The 20,955-nt window shown below is 53.1% G+C and overlaps 1 protein-coding gene across 1 annotated transcript; it reads right to left on the reverse strand.

Moving 5' to 3' along the window:
• Nucleotides 1–11,110: 11,110 nt before the first annotated feature.
• Nucleotides 11,111–18,642, reverse strand: RABIF (RAB interacting factor). The gene is made up of 2 exons (XM_059906351.1): nt 18,467–18,642; nt 11,111–13,673 (listed from the first exon to the last, which is right to left on the reverse strand). The coding sequence occupies exons 1-2, from the start codon at nt 18,590–18,592 to the stop codon at nt 13,428–13,430; spliced, it is 372 nt and encodes a 123-aa protein (XP_059762334.1). The 5' UTR covers nt 18,593–18,642; the 3' UTR covers nt 11,111–13,427.
• Between the last annotated feature and the right edge of the window lie 2,313 nt (nt 18,643–20,955).

A 20,955-nucleotide genomic window follows, 5' to 3' on the forward strand; every position in this document is an offset into this window, starting at 1 on the left:
GATGTCACTTACATGTGAAATCTAAATTACGACACAAATGAACTTACTTGCAAAACGGAAACAGACTCACAGACATAGAAAACAAACTCATGGTTACAAAAGGGGAAAGGTGGGGAAGGGATAAATTAGGAGTTTGGGATTAACAGATACACACCACTATATATAAAATAGATAAACAACAAGGTCCTACTGTACAGCACAGGGAACTACAGTCAACACTCTGTTATGACCTATATGGGAAAAGAATCGGAAAAAGAATAGATATATGTATAATTGAATCATTTTGCTGTACAGTAGAAATTAACACAACCTTGTGAATCAACTATACTTCAATACAAATTTTTCTTTTAAAAAAGGACATCTTCCCCTCAAAGCCTCTAAGGACGGCAAGGGCGCTACTTCCTGAGGGCAGCTGCTCCACCCCGAGAAGCCACAGCTTTCCTAACCTGCAGCCTCCCGGATACGCTGCCCTGCTGCCCTCGTGCTGAGCTACAGACACCTCTTCACTATTATCTTTGTGATCAGGAGCCCTGCCTGCCCTCCCTTCATGCTCACGTGGGCAGCAGGGTAACAGGGTGGCAAAGCTGCCTGTTTCCTCAACGCCACAGCTGCTAGAGTCTCACCCTGGAAGAAAACCCATAAAACTTGCACCAGGTCTTAACGCCAGGTTCCCTCTGGAACTGTGAACTGATGAGAGGGTGGAGTGGAAACCAGTTACTCAAAAGGAAGAGACGGTGTTCTTAGACCTCTGACCCCCGTGTTGTCCGTTATCTGAATGGAGGCCTTTCTGTGCCCCCCGCCTCCCTGCCCCGACCCGGCCCCTGTGGGAGCCACAGTGAGCGGGTGTGTCCCCGGCATGTGACCGGTGATGCCCTCGCCCCAGCCTGACTGGCAGGCCCGGGGATGCCTGTCTGACAGGCTAACAGGCATGAAACACTTTTCCTTTCACAAAGGCAAACTTTCGGATAGATTCGACCCTGTGGCACAGGCCAAAGACCTGGGTTCCAGACACGGTGGGATCTGTTAAGTGAAAAACAGCCTCTGAAGCTGAATTTGCAGGACTCTCCCATCCCTAGTGTGTTTGTTTTCATGCCTCCAGCTCTGCAGGACCCTCCCCGCTCAGGGGGTCCACAGGCCGCCGCCAATCCCTCCCTTCATTCCCATTTGCCTTGAAAGCTGTGGGACACCAGCCCAGCCGGACGGGTGCCTGCCCTTGACCATAGCCACGGCAGCTCCCATCCTGGGCACCGGGTCTCCATTGTGGATCTGCCATGGCGGGGGCCGCACTCGACCCTCTGGCTGGAGGGCTCAAAGCAGGCACTGGAGATCTTGGACACTGAGAGCTCCTCTGGTCGACCTTTGCAGCCAAGACAACGGGTGAGTCAGTGACCAGAGGCACCTGGAGCTCCGTGAGGTCCAGGCCAGGGCATCCTCAAAGCAGGGAGGCAGAGATGAGCCAGCTGAGGCTGGTGGAGGTGGGGCACTCGGTGTCCGGGTTGGGGCATCATGGATGATCTCATTGTCCACCACAAGGGCAGAGTCTGGGTGCTCAGGATGGAGCTGGAAGGGTTCTACAACTGCTGTAGACACTTGGGAGCCGGTAGGTAGCAAACTTCAACTTGGACCTCTTGTCCTGTCAGCAGAAAGCCACTCCCACCAGCAGGAACTTGGGGCCTGAGTGCCCCCAGAGCTGTCAGGAAACAGGAAACCCTGAAGCCGGTGCCCCGGTCCATCCAAGGCGGGAGTAACACCGTAAGGATGCAGACGGCCCATCACCTGCCCGGCCCTCTTCTCCACACAGGGCCCTTTTGTGTCTAGAAAACTACTGCGACCTAATACAACTGTGTCCACTTCTGCATTTCAAAAACAAGACTTTGAAGCATACTTTACACTTAAGTGCATATGCTTTACTGTATGTGCAGTGAGTGATACAAGTGTATGGACCTATAGAACAAGCCAGAAGAGATATAGAAATTCCCATCCCTCCCTCTCACGCTGTGCTGCTTCACCTCTTCAGAGGTGACAAGAGAATGCCCACAGGGGCTTGGAGTCCTGGGGAGACATACGACGTGGAAGGCCGTGCCGTGTGTGTGTGTGTGATGGGGGAGGTGAGGTAGGGGAGATGAGGGTTGGGGGACAGAGGGCATGTCGTCAGAGCTTGGCCACCCTGCTGCGGTAGAGTGGGGGTGCGGTACCTTGTTGAGCATGCAGATTACTAGGCCCCACCTCAGACGGGAACCCAGGAACCTGCAGGTTTAACAAGCGCCCTTGGTGTCCCCTGGACTAGAAAAGCACCCACCTACAGCAGACACACAGTAGTGACAGTATAAAAATTCTCCATTTACTCGCAATATATACACATATCAAGTCATTATGTTGTGCACCTGAAACTAATAGAATGTTGCCTATTGTATATCAATAAAAATAAATTAAAAAAAAGAAAAGCAGAAGGAAAGAAAGAAAGAAAAAAAAGCAGGTTTTATGCAAGTTGTTGACTAAGAAAAAGAAAATTTTCCTTTTAAGAAAGATCTAAGCCTAGGGGTGTGTTAATGTCCTCAGGTCACCGAGCAGCAGACAGTGTCTGGACAATCCCTCTAAAGGTCCAGTGCCAACTGCTGGCTCCCAGCCGGCCTCACCCCTGGCTCTCCAGGCCTCGGGCAGGGGATGGGGGGAACTGGAGAAGGGGTAGAAGGTAAGCAGGAGCCCCTCCCAGCTGGAAAGCCCTGCTCAGGAGTCTAAGAACAGCAGAGCATCAAGGCTGATTCCTCCACCTGCTGGGCTAGACACGGACCAGAGTTCAAAGGAGGCTTGGATCAGACAGTCAGACGGCAAAGCCAGGAGCCAGCCGGGCAGGGCCTGCGTCCACAGTCTCAGGGCAGGGCTGGCAGCTCAGGCTTCTATCCCTGATCCACACCCGGGACACACAGCGGCCCCAGGGGAAGCTGAGTGGACAGACAGGCCAGAGGAAGCATGTGGATGCCACCGGCACCGGCCACAGCCCACATCCTGTGGTTCCCTTGCTTCCACATGTATCCAGCCTCCTGGGCCAGAGAGGAGGCTCCAGACATGCTGATCTCCTGCAGGTGCCCAGGGCACATGGTCCACTCACCAATGTCCAGCTGGTCCAGCACCGGCTGGAGCATCTCCTCCCCTGTGTGCAGTGGCCTCGGGCAGGGCTGCTGGCTGCATCTTCCTCACAAGATGCCAGCGGCTCAGGGTGGGTGCCTGTAAATGCCAATTCTTACCCCATCCAGAGGGGAAGCGAGGTCCATCCCCCACGAGGACACGGGGCACGAGGACTGTGCGGCTGAGCCCCCAGGTGGAGCCCACCACAGGGCGTGAGGGACGCGAGGCCCACTTCTCAGCCAGTCCTGCCTCCTGCCCGGGCAGGGAGGGGGACTCAGGGGTCCCGTAGCAGCCGTCCCTCAGATCACAGACACCGCGTCCTGCTTGGTGAGGAATCGGGGTGTTTAGGGGGGTCTCACTTGACTTTTGATTGGGATAAGAACACAGGCTAATGCAGAAAGCCCGGGCCACAGCTTAACACCTACAACATGTCTTTAGAAAGACGGGGAGGGTTTTCCAGGAACAGGAAACTGAGGAGGATCCAGCTGCAGAAAGGAGGCGGCCAGGACCCCGGGAGCTGGCGACACATCCTACCAGGGCCGCCTCAGTTCAGGCTGAGCAGGGGCCCCTGGGAATGTTCTCCTTCGGCCACGCTATGCTCAAGAGTCTGAGGGTAGGAGAGGGAGTTTCCAGCCTCTGCTTTTATATCCGCTCTTTTCTGCAGTCTCCGTGCTGGGCTGGACCCCGACTCGAGCATCTGGCAGTTTCCAGGCAGAGCTGTTTGCCAGGACCGCAGTGTCACAGAAGCTCGGCCTCGGTGCTGTTCTTGACAGGGGCCCCCAGAGTCCCAAGAGCTTCTCCCCCCAAGCAGAGCTCCCCTGACTCTGGGTTGGAGGAGGGGACCCCCAAGCACCCAGTCACCCAGGACAGAAGGCTCCGGGTCCACAGAGGCAGCTTTGTGCGGGTCTGGCCAGGGTGGTGAGGGGCCTCTCGGGTCCCCAGGCCGCGTGCGTGGGCGTGGCGCCCTCGGGCTGGCACTGCCCGCCTGGCCCCGCCCCGGGTGGAGGTAGGGGCGGGGGGTGGGGATCCGAGCAGGGCGTGGGGAGAGGAGGGGGGCCTGAGATTCTCCAGGAGTCTGACGCCTCTTAGTGCGTTATCTGGTCTGAAGCCCAGGGGCTGGGCTCCCTTTCCCGGCGGCCCTCCCCGCTTTAAGACCCTCGTTTTCTCTTCATGCGCTCAGGGCTTGAGCTCTCCAGGGGCAGGAACTAGAGAAAACCGACACCAAGCAGCACCCCCCCCCCACCCCGCCCCGGCCTCCCCCCCCTGTCTGCTGGGTCGGAGCGGCTGGGGAGGCTCAGAGCCCGGCGTGCTTCTAGCCCCGGGCCCCTCGGAGAGGGGTCTCCACGCCGCGACCCTGTGCCCCTACGCCCCGAGGGGCAGAGGACTAAGCTCAGGGCTGTGGGTTAACAGAGGCAAAGGCTCCGGAGTTAAGCCGGTCTGAAAGGTCGCCCACACGGTCCTCTTTCGGGGAGCTGCGCCCCTACTCTGGACACCTGTCGCGGTCCCCTGCAGTGCAGAAGAGTTAATCCAGATGAGGACTGCCCGGGGGTCACCGCGGAGGCAGAAGACTCACCCCTCCTGTCAGCTCTCCTCACTCCAGCGAGTCCGGAGCCGGGCGGACTCCCGCTTCTGGTCCTGCGCGCAGCCCGCTGGAGCTGGTCGAGTCGTCTACACCCGCAGCCGTTCAACAGTTTAGTTAGGAGCTCCCTCAGGACGGCCTCAGGGCCCTGGCAGGGGCTGGGCACGGGGTGGGATCACAGGTTCCCGAGAGGCGCCGGGACCCGGGGAGACACCCGGGCTCTTCGTTCCACGGAGGGACTTCGCGTCCCGGGCACCGACGGACGGCGGAGAGAGGGCCGCCGGGAACACCCCGGTCAGCTGGGCCGAGGCTCGGGCGCCTCTGACCTCGGGCCGGAGTGCAGAAGAGCCGGCTCAGACCTGGACAACCCGCGGGAGCCCGGCCACCCGGGGGCGGAGAGGTCCCGCGAGCTCCCGCCGCGGCGCCCGGGCTCCTCCGGCGCGTGCGCCCCACGCCACCCGCCTTTCCGCGCAGCCCGCAGTCGCTGCGGATGCCCGACGGCTCCCAGCCCCGCACCGCGGACTCCGGGAACCTCCAAGCAGACGCGCTACCCGCAGCGGCGTCCCCAGTCCAGGCGCCGGCTGCCTAGAGGGGCCTACCTCCCCGCAGCGGCCGCCTAGCCGCCCCCTACCCCGCGCTCTCGCGCTGCCCGCCCACACGAGGCCCCCTCGCCCCGCTACTGGGCGGCCGCTTATGCAAGAGCCCCGCCCCCCCCGGTCACTGGGCAGGTTGTAGCCCAAGGGAGGGAAAGCCGCGAGCGTCGAGTCCTTCTGGCCAGCTCGACCCGCTTCCCCGGTGGCCTGTGTGCCGGGCTGAGAGCTTGAAGCGCTGGGCAGAGCCTTCGTTCCGTTTTTATCTTAGGGTAACACCGCAGACCTGTCGAAAAAGTGCGTAACCGGAGGGTGGTGCAGACTTGAGGTGCGCAACCACCAGAGAGGGAGAGATCCTGTGATGAGAACCAGGCGCGGGGAGGTTCGAAGGCGGGGCAGAATGCGGCTGGGGGAGGGGTGCCAGACAGGTGTGGGGAGAGAGAGCATCGCAGGTGCAGGTGACTGAAACTTACCTGCCCTTGGGGGCTTCCCTGGTGGCGCAGTGGTTAAGAATCCGCCTGTCAATGCAGGGGACACGGGTTCGAGCCCTTGTCCGTCATGATTCCCACATGCTGCGGAGCAACTATGCCCCTGTGCCAGAACTACTGAGCCTGCGCTCTAGAGCCCGTGAGGCACAACTACTGAAGCCCGCGCACCACAACTACTGAGCCCGTGTGCCACAACTACTGAAGCCCGGGCGCCTAGAGCCCTGCTTGGCAACATGAGAAGCCACCGCAATGAGAAGCCCCTGCACAGCAACGAAGGGTAGCCCCCGCTCGCCACAGCTAGAGGAAGCCCCTGCGCAGCAACGAAGACCCAACGCAGCCAAAAATAAATTAAATAAATAAATTAAAAAAAAAAAAACGTACCTGCGCTTTGACTGGGGCCCCTGCTCCAGTTCAGGTGACTTCAGTCCCCCAAAGAGTGAGGGGTCCAGGCTGCCTGAAGCTGATGAAAGAGGACTTGTGGCTGAAGATGGAAAGGGCCTTGGATGCTAGTCTGGAGAGTATGCACATCATTGCACTGGCGATGGGGCGCTATTGAGGTTTTTTGGGTTTTTTCTGGCTGCGGCCGTGCTGCATGTGGGATCATAGTCCCCTGACCAGGGATTGAACCCTTGCCCTCTGCATCCGAAGCGCGGTGTCTTAACCGCTGGATCGCCAGGGAAGTCCCCATTGAGGGGTTTTGATCAGAGAAGCATTTTAGACAGTACACAGATGTACTTTTTTTCCCCCCCAGTAGTGGTTTTGTATTTTTCCATGATGAAGGCCATACACACATTTTCCCTCTCCCCAAGCTGGCAGCTGAGGGACCTCTGAGATGAGGTTTTACTTCTAAATACCTAAGTGTAACTCGCTGGTCCATCTTCTAGTGTGAGAGGCTGGCTGTCGTCTGGTTTTATAAGATGATTGGGGCCCCGCAATGATACCCTCACTATTGTGCAGCGCCATCCAAAGGACCTCACGCACCTGTCATCTCCTGTGGACAGGTGACTGCACCCAGTGTATGTGGGTCGGGCTTGGAGGCTTGGATTCTTGCCTTGGAAAACCTGCAGCGGTAATGACTTCCTGCTGGTAGAGCTCAGGAAGACAAAGTTAGGGTCACCCACCAGTGCCCCTGGATTCCTGCACCTGTTTACCCACAAGACACTAGCCATGTCATTTGAAAGTATCCTGAAATATTTTAAAACTAAATGCCCAGGCTTCCCTGGTGGCGCAGTGGTTAAGAATCCACCTGCCAATGCAGGGGACACGGGTTAGAGCCCTGGTCTGGGAAGATCCCACGTGCCACGAAGCAACTAAGCCCATGCACCACGACTACTGAGCCTGTGCTCTAGAGCCCACAAGCCACAACTACTGAGCCCACGTGCCGCAACTACTGAGCCCGTGCACCACAACTACTGAGCCTGAGCTCTAGAGCCCTCAAGCCACAACTACTGAGCCCACGTGCCACAACTACTGAAGCCTGCGCGCCCAGAGCCCGTGCTCCGCAACAAGAGAAGCCACCGCAATGAGAAGCCCACGCACCGCAACAAAGAGTAGCCCCCGCTCGCCGCAACTAGAGAAAGCCCGCGTGTAGCAACGAAGACCCAACGCAGCCAAAAATAAATAAATTAATTAATTTTAAAAAAAACCCCCAAAAACCTAAATGCCCAAGTGTCTCAGGTGGCTTAAGTCCAGGGTGACCAGCTGAACCTGGAACTCTGAAAAGTGTCCTTTGGTCTCAACTGTGGGGTTTTCTGAGGCTGCCCACTCTAAAGTGGATGTTCTGGTCAAGGGATAAGGGGAGAATGTGTGGGTGGACATTCAAGTGAGTGCTTTGAAACCTCGTGTGTACAAAGCTCAGATGTGTAACCTATTGCCTGTCACTGCCTTGAACCAAACAATTTGCACAGGGTGGCCTGCTGAAGGTGGGCACTTCAACGATAAGAGTGAAGCTGCCTGGCCATGAACTCAACACCATCGTCTCTCCCTTTGCCTCTTTGGCATTCATGCCGCCCGCTGGCAGAGTCACCCGGTTAAAGTCCTTCCATCCCCCTACTGGATAGAGCCCCTCTGACCCAGGGATTGTAAATACATTTGAAACAGTGACATCCTCAGTGTTACTTGTGGAAATGACACCGGCCCCTTGACACTATGCTTCTTTACATCACACCAATTAAAATTAGTCCTTTTTACAAGGTACTTGGATTTATTTCTATTATCTAGACTATTTCCAAGTTTAGATTTTTATTTCTGACTTTTCCTCCTCCTTTTCTCTATATCTCCTGTTAACCTCAAAAATAAAAGAGGCAGTTATTTTACCAGCAAAATGGGTTTATTCAGGAATGGCAGAGAATTTCGACTTGGGACAGGCAAGCTGTGGTGAATCACAGGTAAGTTGGGACAGCGCAGAGGGACGTGCTTTCACCAGGTTTAGGAGCTTGGGGACATGTGTTCTGAACAGGACACAGTGGAAAAACAGGAGTCCAAGGTTGTGAGGGCTTCTCATTGGCTGCCAGGGGTGGTCAGAGTGGGACCACCACTGGGCAGGGAGGGATTTTCCTTCCCTTTTTTTAAGCAGGAGATAAACTGCCTACGTGAAAAATGCACTCCCTTGTACCAGAGGGAAAAAAGCGACATCTTATCTTCCCTCTTCCTGCTGGTGATGCAGGCACGGGCGTGAAAGTCCCCCCTTCCGGCCTCCCCACTCCATGTAAGATGGGGTTCCTTGATTTCTTCTCACACCCCACACTCATCTCAGCTTCAGGAATTTAAAATACTCCCAAGGTTGGAGGGGAAGGCCCACGGTCAACTCTAGTTTTCAAGCCATCTGAAGAATCCTGACAAGTCTGCATCCTTTTCCTGTCGGCACCCCGTCCCCATGCTCCCCCATCACGTAGCAACAAAATGACATGTAACTGAAATGACAAACACGGTGAGCCCGGGCAGGGGAGGGGCAAAGGAAGAGGGAGAGTCTTTGTGGGAACAAGATTATCCTCTTGGTGAACAATCAAGGTACCAGGGAGACACCAGGGCCATGCCCAGGCTCATCATTCTTGAGCCAGTGACAAGGCTGTGCAGGTGGTTCCTGCTTTCGAATGACTGAATTGCTTACAAAAGTGGGCTCTGTATAGGACCATTAGTTACTTTCTTTTAAAAACCTTTTTATTATGAAAATATAACATGCGTTCAGAAAAGTGCGCAAAAGATGTACAGCTTAAGTTATGACATAACCACTATGCAGATATTTAAAAACTAGAACATTACCAACCTTGCAGAAGCCCTCCTGACCCTGCCCTTCCAGATCATGACCCCCACCTTTGTCATAAATCAAGTATCCATCTGCATGGTGCTGTTTCTGAGAGATTTTGTTTTACCCTTGTGACAAACTATGATGTCTCTCCAACAGAGAAATTCTCCCATCTGGTTTTTCTCCATGACCGTCTTGGCTAGTCTTAGTCCTCTGCACTTACATATAACTTTTATTTTATTTTATTACTTTATTTAAAAAAATATTTATCTATTTATTTGGCTGTGCCAGGTCTTAGTTGCAGCACTCGGGATCTCCAGTGCTGAGTGTGGGATCTTTAGTTGCGGCATGCATGTGGGATCTAGTTTCCTGACCCGGGATCGAACCTGGGTCCCCTGCATTGGGAGCTCGGAGTCTTAGCCACTGGATCACCAGGGAAGTCCCCTTACATATAACTTTTAGAATCAGTTTGTTGAATTTCACACACACAAAACCTGTTGGGTTTTTGATTGGGATTTTATTAAATTTATATACATCAGTTTGGGGAAAAGTCAACATCTTTACAATTAGTCATGAGTTGGCAAAATTTTTCTTTAAGGACCAGATAAATATTTTAGGCTTTGTGGGCTAAGAGGCAAAACTGAGAATTTTATGTAGGCAAAAACCATCCTTAACTCACAGGCTCCTGAATCTCAATAAATCAGATGTCAGCTTGAATGGATCTGGGCTGTGGTTTTCTGGCCCCGTGAATTTGCTTGTTTTCCTTTAACTTCTCTCGGTAACGCTGTATGAGGTTTTGCGTTGCGGGCTTGCAAATCTACTGCCAGCTCCCAGTTTCCTAGTTCTCTCTCCAGCTGTGTCTAATCTTCTATTAAAACCTTCCAGTGAATTCTCACTTTTGGTTTTGGATTTTTTTAGATTCTAGAATTCATTTTTTTTTTTTTCTCACATGTCTGGTATCTCCTTTACAGAGTAAGCAGTTATTTTACCGTCTACATCTGAAAGCTCCTGTTTCCCCAGCCTCAGTGGGCCTGTTCCCACGGTCTTTTGTTTTACTGGTTTTATCATCTTGTCTCATATGCTTGGTTACATTTTATTATATTCAGGATATTGTAGTAGCAAAATAGTTTGCAGAAAGAATTTGAAGTTTCGGATGGTGACATTTTCCTCTAGAGAGGGTTTTTGTTTGCTCATGCCAAAGGCCTGGGGCAACGACCACTTGGGATCACCTTAATCCAATGTCAAGGGCTGAGATTTTGAGGCTGTGCTGCAATCCGTCTTAGAAACTTTCTACTCCCCGCCCTGCTTCGCCCTGCTTCCGGGGGCAAAGGACCGAGGGCCCCAACCCGAAGTGAGGGCCGGCCGCCTGGTCCACACCCTGTGACAGGCCCTGTCCCTGCCTTCTGCGAGGCCGTCAGGACCACCCATCACCCTCCGAGCTGCCTCCTCTAAGTTGGGAAACGCCCCCAGGAGGAGAGCGTCCATCACACTAAGCCCACCGCCCGGGGCCTCCATCTTCTCCGTGGTCCCGATCCAGTAATTCTCCAAACTCGTGTTAGCGCCCTGATGCCTACGGACTTTTAAAGTATGTATCCAGCCTTTGGAGCTGCCCTCACTGGGATGGTCAGTCCACCAGTACTGGGAGCACAAGTCCTCATAGTCACACGGCGGAGTTACTGAGGAGCTTCATACAGTGCGCTGACAGCAGTAAAGTGTCAGTACACCGCTATCCATCTTTAATTCTGTGTCAAAACAGGAAGGCCCTGGAAAAACCAACTGCTCCCCCACTGCAGCTGCAGCCTTGATACTCACAGCCGCGGTCGTGGGCTCCCCCTCGTGCCCCAGTGCACACAGCGACCTGACTCGCAAGGGTTTCCCCAGAGCCCACCATGTGTGGGGGGCAGGGAGACGACCCTCATTCCACGACAGACACCGAGGGGCTGATTCGTCAGCCGACAGACCCCAGGGTAAATCCTAAGGCGCAGGTTTCAGCCCTCCTCTCTGTTTCCAATTATACATTCTTCCCAAGGACGTGCAAGAATCTAATTGTCACTGTTTAAATGCCTTTATTTCTTTCAAATCAAGCTGAAAAGGCAGAATAACTCGATATTTTGGCTATTGGAGGAACAAAGTTTGGGAAATCTCAAGAAACGAAACACAAATGACCAGTAAATATATAAAAATTTCATTAGAAATAAAATAAATGCAAATTAAAACAATGAGACACTATTTTTCCTATGAAAGTAGCAACATATTCATTTCAGATAATAAATACCCAGTGTTAGGAACTGCTGGGGAGGAGGGTAAAGCCGCACAGCTGTTCCGAGGTGTGTGCGTCAGTCAGCAGAGCCGTGAAGACGCACACACCCTGCAAGCCCGCTGCTGCTGACGCAGCCGGGGAAACAGTACAAAAGCCTGGACAGATTCAGCTACAAGGTTGCACCTTATATCACATGGTTTAGGAGAGGCTGGAGACAATCTAACAGTGGACTGTAAAATAAATTACAGTACAGAAATACAACGGCGGAGATGGACATCACCTATGTGGGAAGTATTTTGTTAAATGGAAAAAGCAAGTTATGAGAGTACTACATGATCTCATATTTGTTTTAAAAACCCTACGTTTATTTATACAGTACATATAGAAAAACACTGAGAAGAACATACACCGCATCACCGTCTGCAATCTCTGCATGGTGAAAATATGAATGATTAAAAACATTTTTATACCTACTTTTTATTGGAGTATAATTGCTTTACAATGGTGTGTTAGTTTCTGCCCTACAACAAAGTGAATCAGCTATACATATACACATATCCCCATATACCTACTTTTGTATTTATCTGCAATGAATGTGTACTATTTCTGTGATTAAAAAAGGAAAGAAAAGTCAAAGTCTAATTTAAAAAACGCTTTGCCCAGGTTTTGGCTCATGATATGAGGGGCCACATGTCCCCAGAGGCATCTACGTGGTTTTGTGCCTTCTGACCTGAGTGGATATTCTCACAGGTTTTCTGCAAATGCCATAATCATGGACATCTGACCATCCGTCTAGAAAACCGTTCTCTCACTTTCTACCAGAGCTTGTGAGGCTACGGCCGGGGACGGAAGCCACCTTTCTAGGGGAGGAGGTTGGTGGCAAAACTGTGCCCAAGGCCCGCACTTTAGTTGGGGGGCCCTTAGACCACGTTCTGGGGAGAAGGAGGGAGGAAGCAACTGGAAAACAGGCCCGAAGGAATGTCTGTAAGGTCTCCACTTAGTCCTCATTTCCATTCTAGGTCTCCTGAGCCTTAGAGGCATGGAAGATGGGAGGATACCTGGAACCTGGTCTCACAGACTCCTTCTGAGATGGTGAGTCGTTTCAGAAGAGAAATGACAGAACTGAGAATCGTACTGAACATCAAACTGTCAGAGCAACCCCACAGCTACAAAGAGTGGCATCTGAATGGAAAGTCTGTATTCTGGGTTAGTCTAGAGATTCCAACTGAATCAGAAATCTGTGAGGACCACGCCCAGTGCATACAGTAATGATGACACCATCCACTTAAGAAGTCTGTGCTAGGAGCAAAGAGAGAGTTATATGAGAGTTATATGAGTCCAGGTAAGACAAACCAATGAACTCACGTATGATGTGGCAAAGGCCCGCCCCCTACGTCCCACACTCTCCGCTGACTCCAGGAGATCTTGGGAACACAGCCAGGGCTGAGTTTTCCTTGGGGTAGCTGACAGATGGGGTTGGAAATCTGACTTTCAGCTTACAGGCTATATATAGCAGTGCGGAGCTAATACAAAGAAAAACTACATCAAGATTTGAAGGGAAGAGTGGCCACACCCACCTTGACAATAAAGTCACTGTCAGCCTAGAGGAGAGGCCCCCAAACGTGGTCTTAGAGGCATGTCCAAAGGAATGTATTTCTGATTAGTGGTTTAAATACTGCAGTTTGGAAATGCTTTACTTTTAGAAAGAATAAATTACTGTAAAGTTAGCCACACAGACGTTCGTGCACTTTCCTGAATGAGAAAAAGGCGGGTTTCAACCGTCAGCACCATCATGAGCACCATCTGTCACGTGTCATCATGGCTAAAAGGTTGCATAACCGCTCTCTGAGGGTAAGGAACAGGGAGCCCCAGGGTTCAGGAGAGCAGCAGGCCGGGAGGGGAGCAGATCTGTGGAAGCACCCCGTGTCCTAAACCCGGGGGCAAAGGGAGCTGAGGAAAGGCGGTAATGCATGTGAACTAAGCAGGAGGCCGGCGCTGAGGCCGTGAGGAAGCACGTGGACGCGTGCTGGACGGGGCGGGCTGACACTCGTGACTGACGTTAGTGCAGAGAAGGCGACTCGGCCGTCCTTGTGGGGAGTAGCTTTTATAGTGGGGGTGGAGCTGAGTCCCCTCCCCTCAGTCACTCATGGGAAACCCGTTCCAAGGCCACATAGAAACTGTTCTTGTCGTCCAGGCAGTGCCAGCCGATGGGGCCGATCTCGCAGTCTGCGCAGACCAGGAACTTGATGTTGCCCACGTCCTTGGTGAAGCCCACGTTCTCGAAAGTGAACATGTCCTCCACCAGCCAGTGCTCCTGCAGAAGGTCGCCCTCAGGACTGCCGCCGTCGGCCAGCGCCGGCTTCTTCCTCATGGGCGGGAGGCAGAGCTGCGTGGAGAGAACACAGCAGAGCCCTGCTCACTCCGCACGGCCCCCGAAGCTCCCACAGTCCAGGCGCCCGGCAGTAAGCCCCAGGCCAGGATGCGCCCGCCACCCCCGTCCACGCCAGCCTCTCCGGAGAAGGCGGAGAGGCGCTGCCAGGTTGCCGTGGTAACCGGGACCGCCCTGCGCCCACAGGGCCGGCCTGCTCCTCCTCTCCCCCTCCTCGGGCTCCTCCTCCCCGACTCCTAATGGGGCCAGTCTGCTCCGCCCCCGGAGCCTGCAGGGCCAGCTCCTCCCCGACACTCGGCTCACGCATGGCCTCCTCAGGGTCTCCCCCAACCGGACAACCTGGACGAGCTTCCCATGCTGCCCACTGCGTTTGTGTTTTTTAAAGTGGCTCAACTGAGGCGTAACTGACGCACACTGCACAGATCCGAAGCGGACAATCCGACACATTCTGGCACACGTATACTGCACGCCAACGAGGCTTTACCATGATCACGATGACGAGCATGTGCATCACCCCCGAAGCTTCCTTATGCTGCGCCACTTCTTACTCACCGTTTCTGAAATCATCTTATCAGTTCACTGCCTCAGTTATCTACCAGGGGGCTCCCTCCACCAGCTCACTTTTCCTGTTCATTACCACATCCCCAGTGCCTGGAACGGCAAGTGACACAGAGCAGAACGCCAACATTTGGGACAAGAGTAAACACAGGATGTCTGGCTTCACGCTATTCCATCACTGTTGTTACGAAGATACTGGGTTTACCTCATAAAAGGAACATTAAAAAGGAAAATCTAGCTCTAGAATTTGGAATATTATCTCTAGGACCCTTGCATCTCCCATTCATGAGGAGAAAGCACGCGCACACACGCACGCACGCACGCAACCCCTTTGACTTCTTCCACATGGTCAGCTGACGCCTCAGCTGCCCCCGACTGCAGAACACGTCAGCCAAGCGCCTTCCCTGCTCCTCACTACGGCTGCCGCCAACGCACGGAGTATTTCCCACCCCATGATTCACTTCTAACGCACCCCCAAACTCTAATAAAATAGGATGGCCTTAGTGTGCTAGCCTGGCATTGGCAATCAGGACAAAAGCAAACAATTTAAGAAGTTTTTAAAAAATTAGACTGACATCAATCCAAAACAGGTAAACGCTCTGGTGGGGATGAGAATGTCAGGAAGTCCACAAGAGCTGCCAAGGTGTGAAAAACCCTGGAGCCTGCACTTCTGAACTCCAGGCCTGCTGACGCTGGTAGGGTATCCCTGGCAGGGAGGAGGGAGCTCTGATCCAGAACATTCCCCCTCCCTGTCCCCCAAGCACTGGGCTTGTTAAAACACATCTGTGCATTTCCCTTTGCTGTGTCACCTGAGACTTCATCTGAGGACATCAAAAAATATGATAGTCCTTCTTCCTGTTATATTGTCATTCCAGCCACTCTTTTTGCCTCATCTGATGGTTAAATGAGTCCCTAACGCTTTGTTTTACCCTGAGTGAAAATGGGAACAGGCAGAGGCAAAGAGAGGTAGGAATCAAAATTCAGGAACCAGAAAACCTGAATTCCAGTCCTAAGAGTTATTTTCTGTGGGCCTAAACGTCCCTAGGTACATTTCCAGCCTACCTCCTATATTGTCGGTGTGAAATCACATCTTAACTAAATGCAAGAGGAGTGAAATGTGAGGGGAGAAAATCGAAGATTACATAAGCATTAGCCCTCGGGACATGTCTAGCAAAGGAGCACGAGTCTCCCTCACATCGTCCCCGTTTGCAGTGCATAAGGCCACCTCTGCTGTCTCCCATTTGATTAGTGACTAAAGGGCAATACTACTACTAGCCATCCATTCAAGGGGTCAGTCACACTGGGTCTTGTTCCCTCTCTTCCTCAACATTCCCATTTTTACTGAAATCCTGTTAAGTCAGACCCATGTATGTGCACTTGCCTGTGTATCTGTGCCTGGATCTCAACAAAGTAGAGGACAACACTAGGGTCTCGCTGTGGGATGTAACACGTGGGACACAATGAGGCTTTCTGGATAGACTACTGGGGTGGAAATCTAGAAATTAATACCTAATTTGAGGTGGCCAACTCGGTTGTTAGGGGGCCAAAGTCGCCAGATCCCTGACGAGGTGGGTTAACTATGCGGCCAGGGCCCCGGCCAGCACCCCTGACCCTGGACAGGTTTCCGAGACGCATCGAACACCACGACTCTGAGATTCTGCTGATGTCTCGGTGAAACCTCTTTTGCTTTCTTCAAGAACCATTAACAGTACCCTTTAAAAAATAAAATACGTTCTTTCTCTTTGTAAAAATACATTCTCATTATAGAGAACTGGGCAAGCATGCTGCACTACAGATGAGAATAAAAACTGTTACAGTACAAAGTAAACTTCTGTTCACCTTTTTTGTGATTTTTCCCCCTTCAGTGAGTACTTGTGGTGGTTTTATTACTTTTTATTATTATTTTTTTAAAGATACTGCCATGGGGAAAGAACCCGTGATATATATATATATATATATATATATATTTATTTATTTATGGCTGCGTTGGGTCTTCGTTGCCGCGCGTGGTTTTCTCTAGTTGCAGTGAGTGGGGGCTACTCTTCGTTGGGGTGTGCGGGCTTCTCGTTGCAGTGGCTTCTCTTGTTGTGGAGCACGGGCTCTACGTGCACGGGCTTTAGTAGTTGCAGTGTGAGGGCTCAGTACTTGTGGCTCACGGGCTCTAGAGCGCAGGCTCAGTAGTTGTGGCGCACGGGCTTAGTTGCTCCGCGGCACGTGGGATCTTCCTGGACCAGGGGTCAAACCTGTGTCTCCTGCATTGGCAGGTGGATTCTTAACCACTGCGCCACCAGGGAAGTCCCTTGTGGTGGTTTTAGAACCACACAAATGTCCACGAATTCTTTGACAACCTTTCCAAGATGTGGAGACTGTGCCTCTCCCCTTGAGCCTGGGCAGGCCAAGGTGGGAGTGACAGGCTAGCTTAGGGAAGGCTGGACCACTTTTGCAGGTTGCTCTTGGAACAGTTGCTCTGGGAGCCCTGGTGACCCTGTAAGAACCATGGCTACCCTGAGGCCTCGTGGCAGATACCGGGAGGAGCAGCCCATCACAGCCTGTTCCAGGTGCCTGAATCCTCTCAGTCCACAGGCAGACACGGGAGTGAGCAAGCTTCTGAGATGAGCCCTCTAACCGCTGCCCCGTGAAAGACCATGAATGAGAACTGCCGAGCTGTAGCTGGGCCCTGCCAACCCCCAAATTTGTGAGCAAAATAAACGTTAATGTTTTAAGTCACTGTCTGGGGTGATTTTGTTATGCAGCAATAACTAGAACAACACTGCCTAACACACCTGAGGCATGTTCCATTTTGATTCCTGATTTTTTACTGTGATAAACTATACATAACATAAACTGTACCATTTAAATAATTTTTAAGTGGGCAATTTGATGCCATTAAGTACATTCACATTATTGTGCAACCATCACCACCATCCATCTACCCTTTTATAACCACACTTGCCAACACCCCTGACCCGCCCCCGCTTCCTAAACCCTGGCAATCACTAATCTGTTGACCATTTCTAAAATTCAAAAATGTCACATAAATGGAATGATACAATAGTAATCTTTTGGGACCAGCTTTCTTCACTCAGCGTAACTCCCTGGAGACTCATCCTCATCCAAGTTGTGGTGCCCGTGGTGTGGCATCATTCACCAGCAGAAGGCCCGCTGGGCTGTTTCTGGTTTTCAGCTCTTGGGAAGAAAGGTGCAGTGAACACTCGTGCACAGGTTTTGTGTGAACATGTTTTCATCCCGCCAGGGATAAAGGCCCGGAGAACACTTGCTGGGTCCTATGTTAGGTGCATGCTTAGTTTGAGAATAATGTCTCGGTTTGCTCGCATTCTCATCCAAACAGTGCTCTATCCTTTCTCTCCCACCAGCTCATCTTCCACCCCGCTCTCCTGCCCCAACTGCCCTCTCCCTCAAAAGGTAACAAAGCAACTATTCCCTTCTCTAACTCATCACCCTTTCCCTACATTCTCAAGCTCTTTGGTGTTTCTTTCCTCTGTGACTGTAATTTCCTCTGCCCCAGACTGCAGGTGAGATTTCACAAAGGACCGAGTCGGGGGTCTGAACATTTTATAAAGAAACCGTTCACAGGACTTAAAAAAAGAACACGTCAGGTGATCGATGGCGCCTGCGACACACGGATCCGCTCCGCCTGCTCTAACCCTTAGTCTCAGGGACTGAGAACTTCACTCCCTCATTTACTTAAATCTCAATGTCTGTGTCCTCCCTCACGCGCAGTCTCGGGGCAGCGGGCGCGGGACACGGGACGTGGGACACGGGATCTGTGCAGCGGTGTGAACGACACTCCTAGGGATTCACGACGTCGGCGGGGATCACAGACCCGGGAGCGAGCGAGCGCTCTGCGGGTTCGGGCCTCGCCCCCAGGACGGCCCCCGCGTCCCGTCCCTCCCTCCCGTGCCCACCCGCCCAGTCCCTACGAACCGCCCCCCAGTTTCCCCGCCCACTCCTCCCCGGGACCCCGCGCCCACTCCCGGGGCGGGGCGTGGCGGCGCAGTGGGAAGGAGGCTGTGGAACGTGACAGCGGGACGACGGGCACCGACACCTGAGCCTGAGGAAGGAACGCTCAGGCTCCCTAGAAAGTCGGTCTGCAGCGGCCCGGCGTCGGGACCCCGCGGTCGGCAAGCGCGGCCCCGGGGCTCCAGTGTCCGGGTCCAAGCCGAACGGGACCCGGTGTCGCCGCCCCCCACCCCCCCGCCGCGTCCCCTCACCTGCCGGCGGGAGAAGAGCGCCGTGCCCGGCTGCAGCACGCGGGAGCCACAGCGCTGGCACAGCACTGCCTTCCGGTTCCGGCCCTCAGCCGACACGAGCTCGCTCGGCGGCGCCGCGGGCTCCATGGCCTCCACCCCGGCCCTTGGCGGCGACACGCGTCTCAGGGCGACCTCTTCGCACTGCGCAGGCGCGGTCTCGGCGGCGCCGGCGGCGCTCCTTCAGCGCAGGCGCCGCTTCCCGGCCCTGGACGCCACTGCGCAGGCGCTGCCGGTCGCCGCCGCACAGGCGGCCGGGTGTCGGCGTGGCTTTGTGACAGGTTCCTCCTGGGACGTGACAGAGCTTCTGCCCAGGCTCACCTGGGCGCTGGGCTTCCCTTACACTGAGTGAAACCTGGGCCAGTCCAGGTGTGCGTTTAGTCCCGTGAACGACGGGGACGTCCTGGGGTCGGACCCCCATCAGCAAATCTCAGCCGCAGTGGCTCACAGGGGACGCGACCTACAGGGACACCTGCCTTGTGGGCGGAGACAGGCGCCTGGAAGCTTCAGTTGCTGCTCTCTGTTCTAATCATACTGACCACTAACTACGTGGCAAGACCCGGTGTTGACGCGCTTCCAGAAACGTCTCGAGTCCCAGTTTCCCTATGGGTCGGTCGTAGCGCAGTGAGGCGGTACAAGTCGGAAAGGCTACCTTCCAGGGCCCACGGGTCCAGGCATGGCCCTGGCGCCACTGCTGGGTCGTTACACTGTATCTCACCCTCACCGGTTCGTCTTCAGATGTCTAGCTTACTAGTTGCAGTGCGGCAGGCGCGGCCCTCCTGAGACGGCAGGGGAGGCAGATACGAACGGGAGCCAAGCCACCTGAGAACCGTCTCATCTACCCGCCACCCCCACCCCACCCCCCCCGTCGGCGGCACGTTTTTCTTCTTCCTCTTTGTCCTTCATTAATTCAACATTTGCTGAGCAATTACAGAATATGCTACACCCTGAGGATACTATGACGATGGGCACTTTGTACTGGAGAACACAGTTTAAACAGGCAGACAGACCCAAACCCAAGGACATGTGATAAAGACAATCCAGGGAACAAAGTAAATGGAAGCACGGATCAGGAGTAATTCCATATGGGGAGTCAGAAAAGGTTTTACCTAGGTGACACTTGAATTGGGCATTAAAAGGTGACTAGGATTTTGCCGGGAGCGCAAGATTATTTCAGATAGAAGGAACAGTATAATATATCCACAAGGGTGAGAACAAATTTAGGAATGGTTAAGACCACTGTGGATGAAGCACATTATACCTGGGGGAAGTGAGGGTGGTAGAGGAGACAGAATCAGAAAGGTGCAGTGAGTCCAGATCACCATGGGAATTCAAACTTTATAACATGGACAATGAGAACCTATGGAATTTCAGGCCAGAAATAACTTTGGTATTTACTGCAAACGTGCTGTATGTTCGGTATTGTAATGGCCCTGTCGGTGCTTTAGAAAGATAAGTGACGACGAAAGGGAGGGGCTAGACTGGAAAGCAAGAGAAGGGTAGAGCTGAGGATATCAGGAGACTGTGCTCCATGAGTCTGGGCAAAAGATGAAGTCTGAGCTATGTGGTAGCAGAGGGAAAAAAATACAGGAATGGACTTGGAACAATTAAAGTAAACTCGTGTACAACCTAAAAACTAATCGGATGTCTGTATTGTGGTGGAGGTGACAGGTGACACAAGATGAAGGTAGCTTTCAGAGGTTGCATAACTTAGTGGCCGCCTGCCAGTTATGGGAGCTAGAAAAACAGGAGGAACCACCAAATAAGGGGTAGCTGTGTGTAGGTCCACGAGCAGTGGAAAGCACAGAAGATTGGGGGAAGAGTGGAAAGGGATGGAGGGGGCTATTCAGCTGTGGCTGCCATCTAAGAACTATTTGGGAATTTGGTCTGAAACTCAGAAGTCAGCCATGAAGACAGCCCAGAGCCAACAGCCATGGGTTCTTCACCCCCCTCCCCTCTTCTGCCTCCCCTGGTCTCTTCCCGAGAGAACGAGTCACATGTTTCACAGTTTGGTTTAATCAGCAGGCACAATCCATCTGCTAGAGAAAGGCTGGCAGGCCTCTTTCCTGAACCTCTTTGGCTCCCCCTTCCCTTTGCTCTGGGAGTATCAAGAGTTTTGCAGTTTTGCAAGCCTTCCACATAGCTGTTTGTATCACAAACAGCTGTTTGTGGCACAAATCGAGGCAAATGGAAAAAGGACTGGGGTGACTAAAACCCTAAAATTCAAGTGGTTACAAAACGAGCCCAAGATTGCCTCTTCTTTATCCCCTGTGGTTTCTAAGTAAAGTCCAACTGTGAGAGTCCGTGAATATGCAATTCAGATAACCTTGTATTGATGGGAGTCTCCAGAGATCTCTTACCTGTCTAACAGAGACACAGCAGAGCTAGTTGGCAAACACACAGGTGAACGGGCTGAAGAGACAGGACCTGCAGCTGATCCCTATGCCTGGTCC

Source organism: Balaenoptera ricei, chromosome 1 (assembly GCF_028023285.1).
Source record: "Balaenoptera ricei isolate mBalRic1 chromosome 1, mBalRic1.hap2, whole genome shotgun sequence".
NCBI classification, from domain to species: domain Eukaryota; kingdom Metazoa; phylum Chordata; class Mammalia; order Artiodactyla; family Balaenopteridae; genus Balaenoptera; species Balaenoptera ricei.

Excerpts from the sequence above, each read along its gene's own strand:
- RABIF (XM_059906351.1), bottom strand. The coding sequence starts at position 18,592 with ATGGAGCCCGCGGCGCCGCCGAGCGAGCTCGTGTCGGCTGAGGGCCGG. Across the intron at positions 13,674-18,466 it reads CGCTCTTCTCCCGCCGGCAG|CTCTGCCTCCCGCCCATGAG; the intron begins GTGAGGGGACGC and ends CTCTCCACGCAG.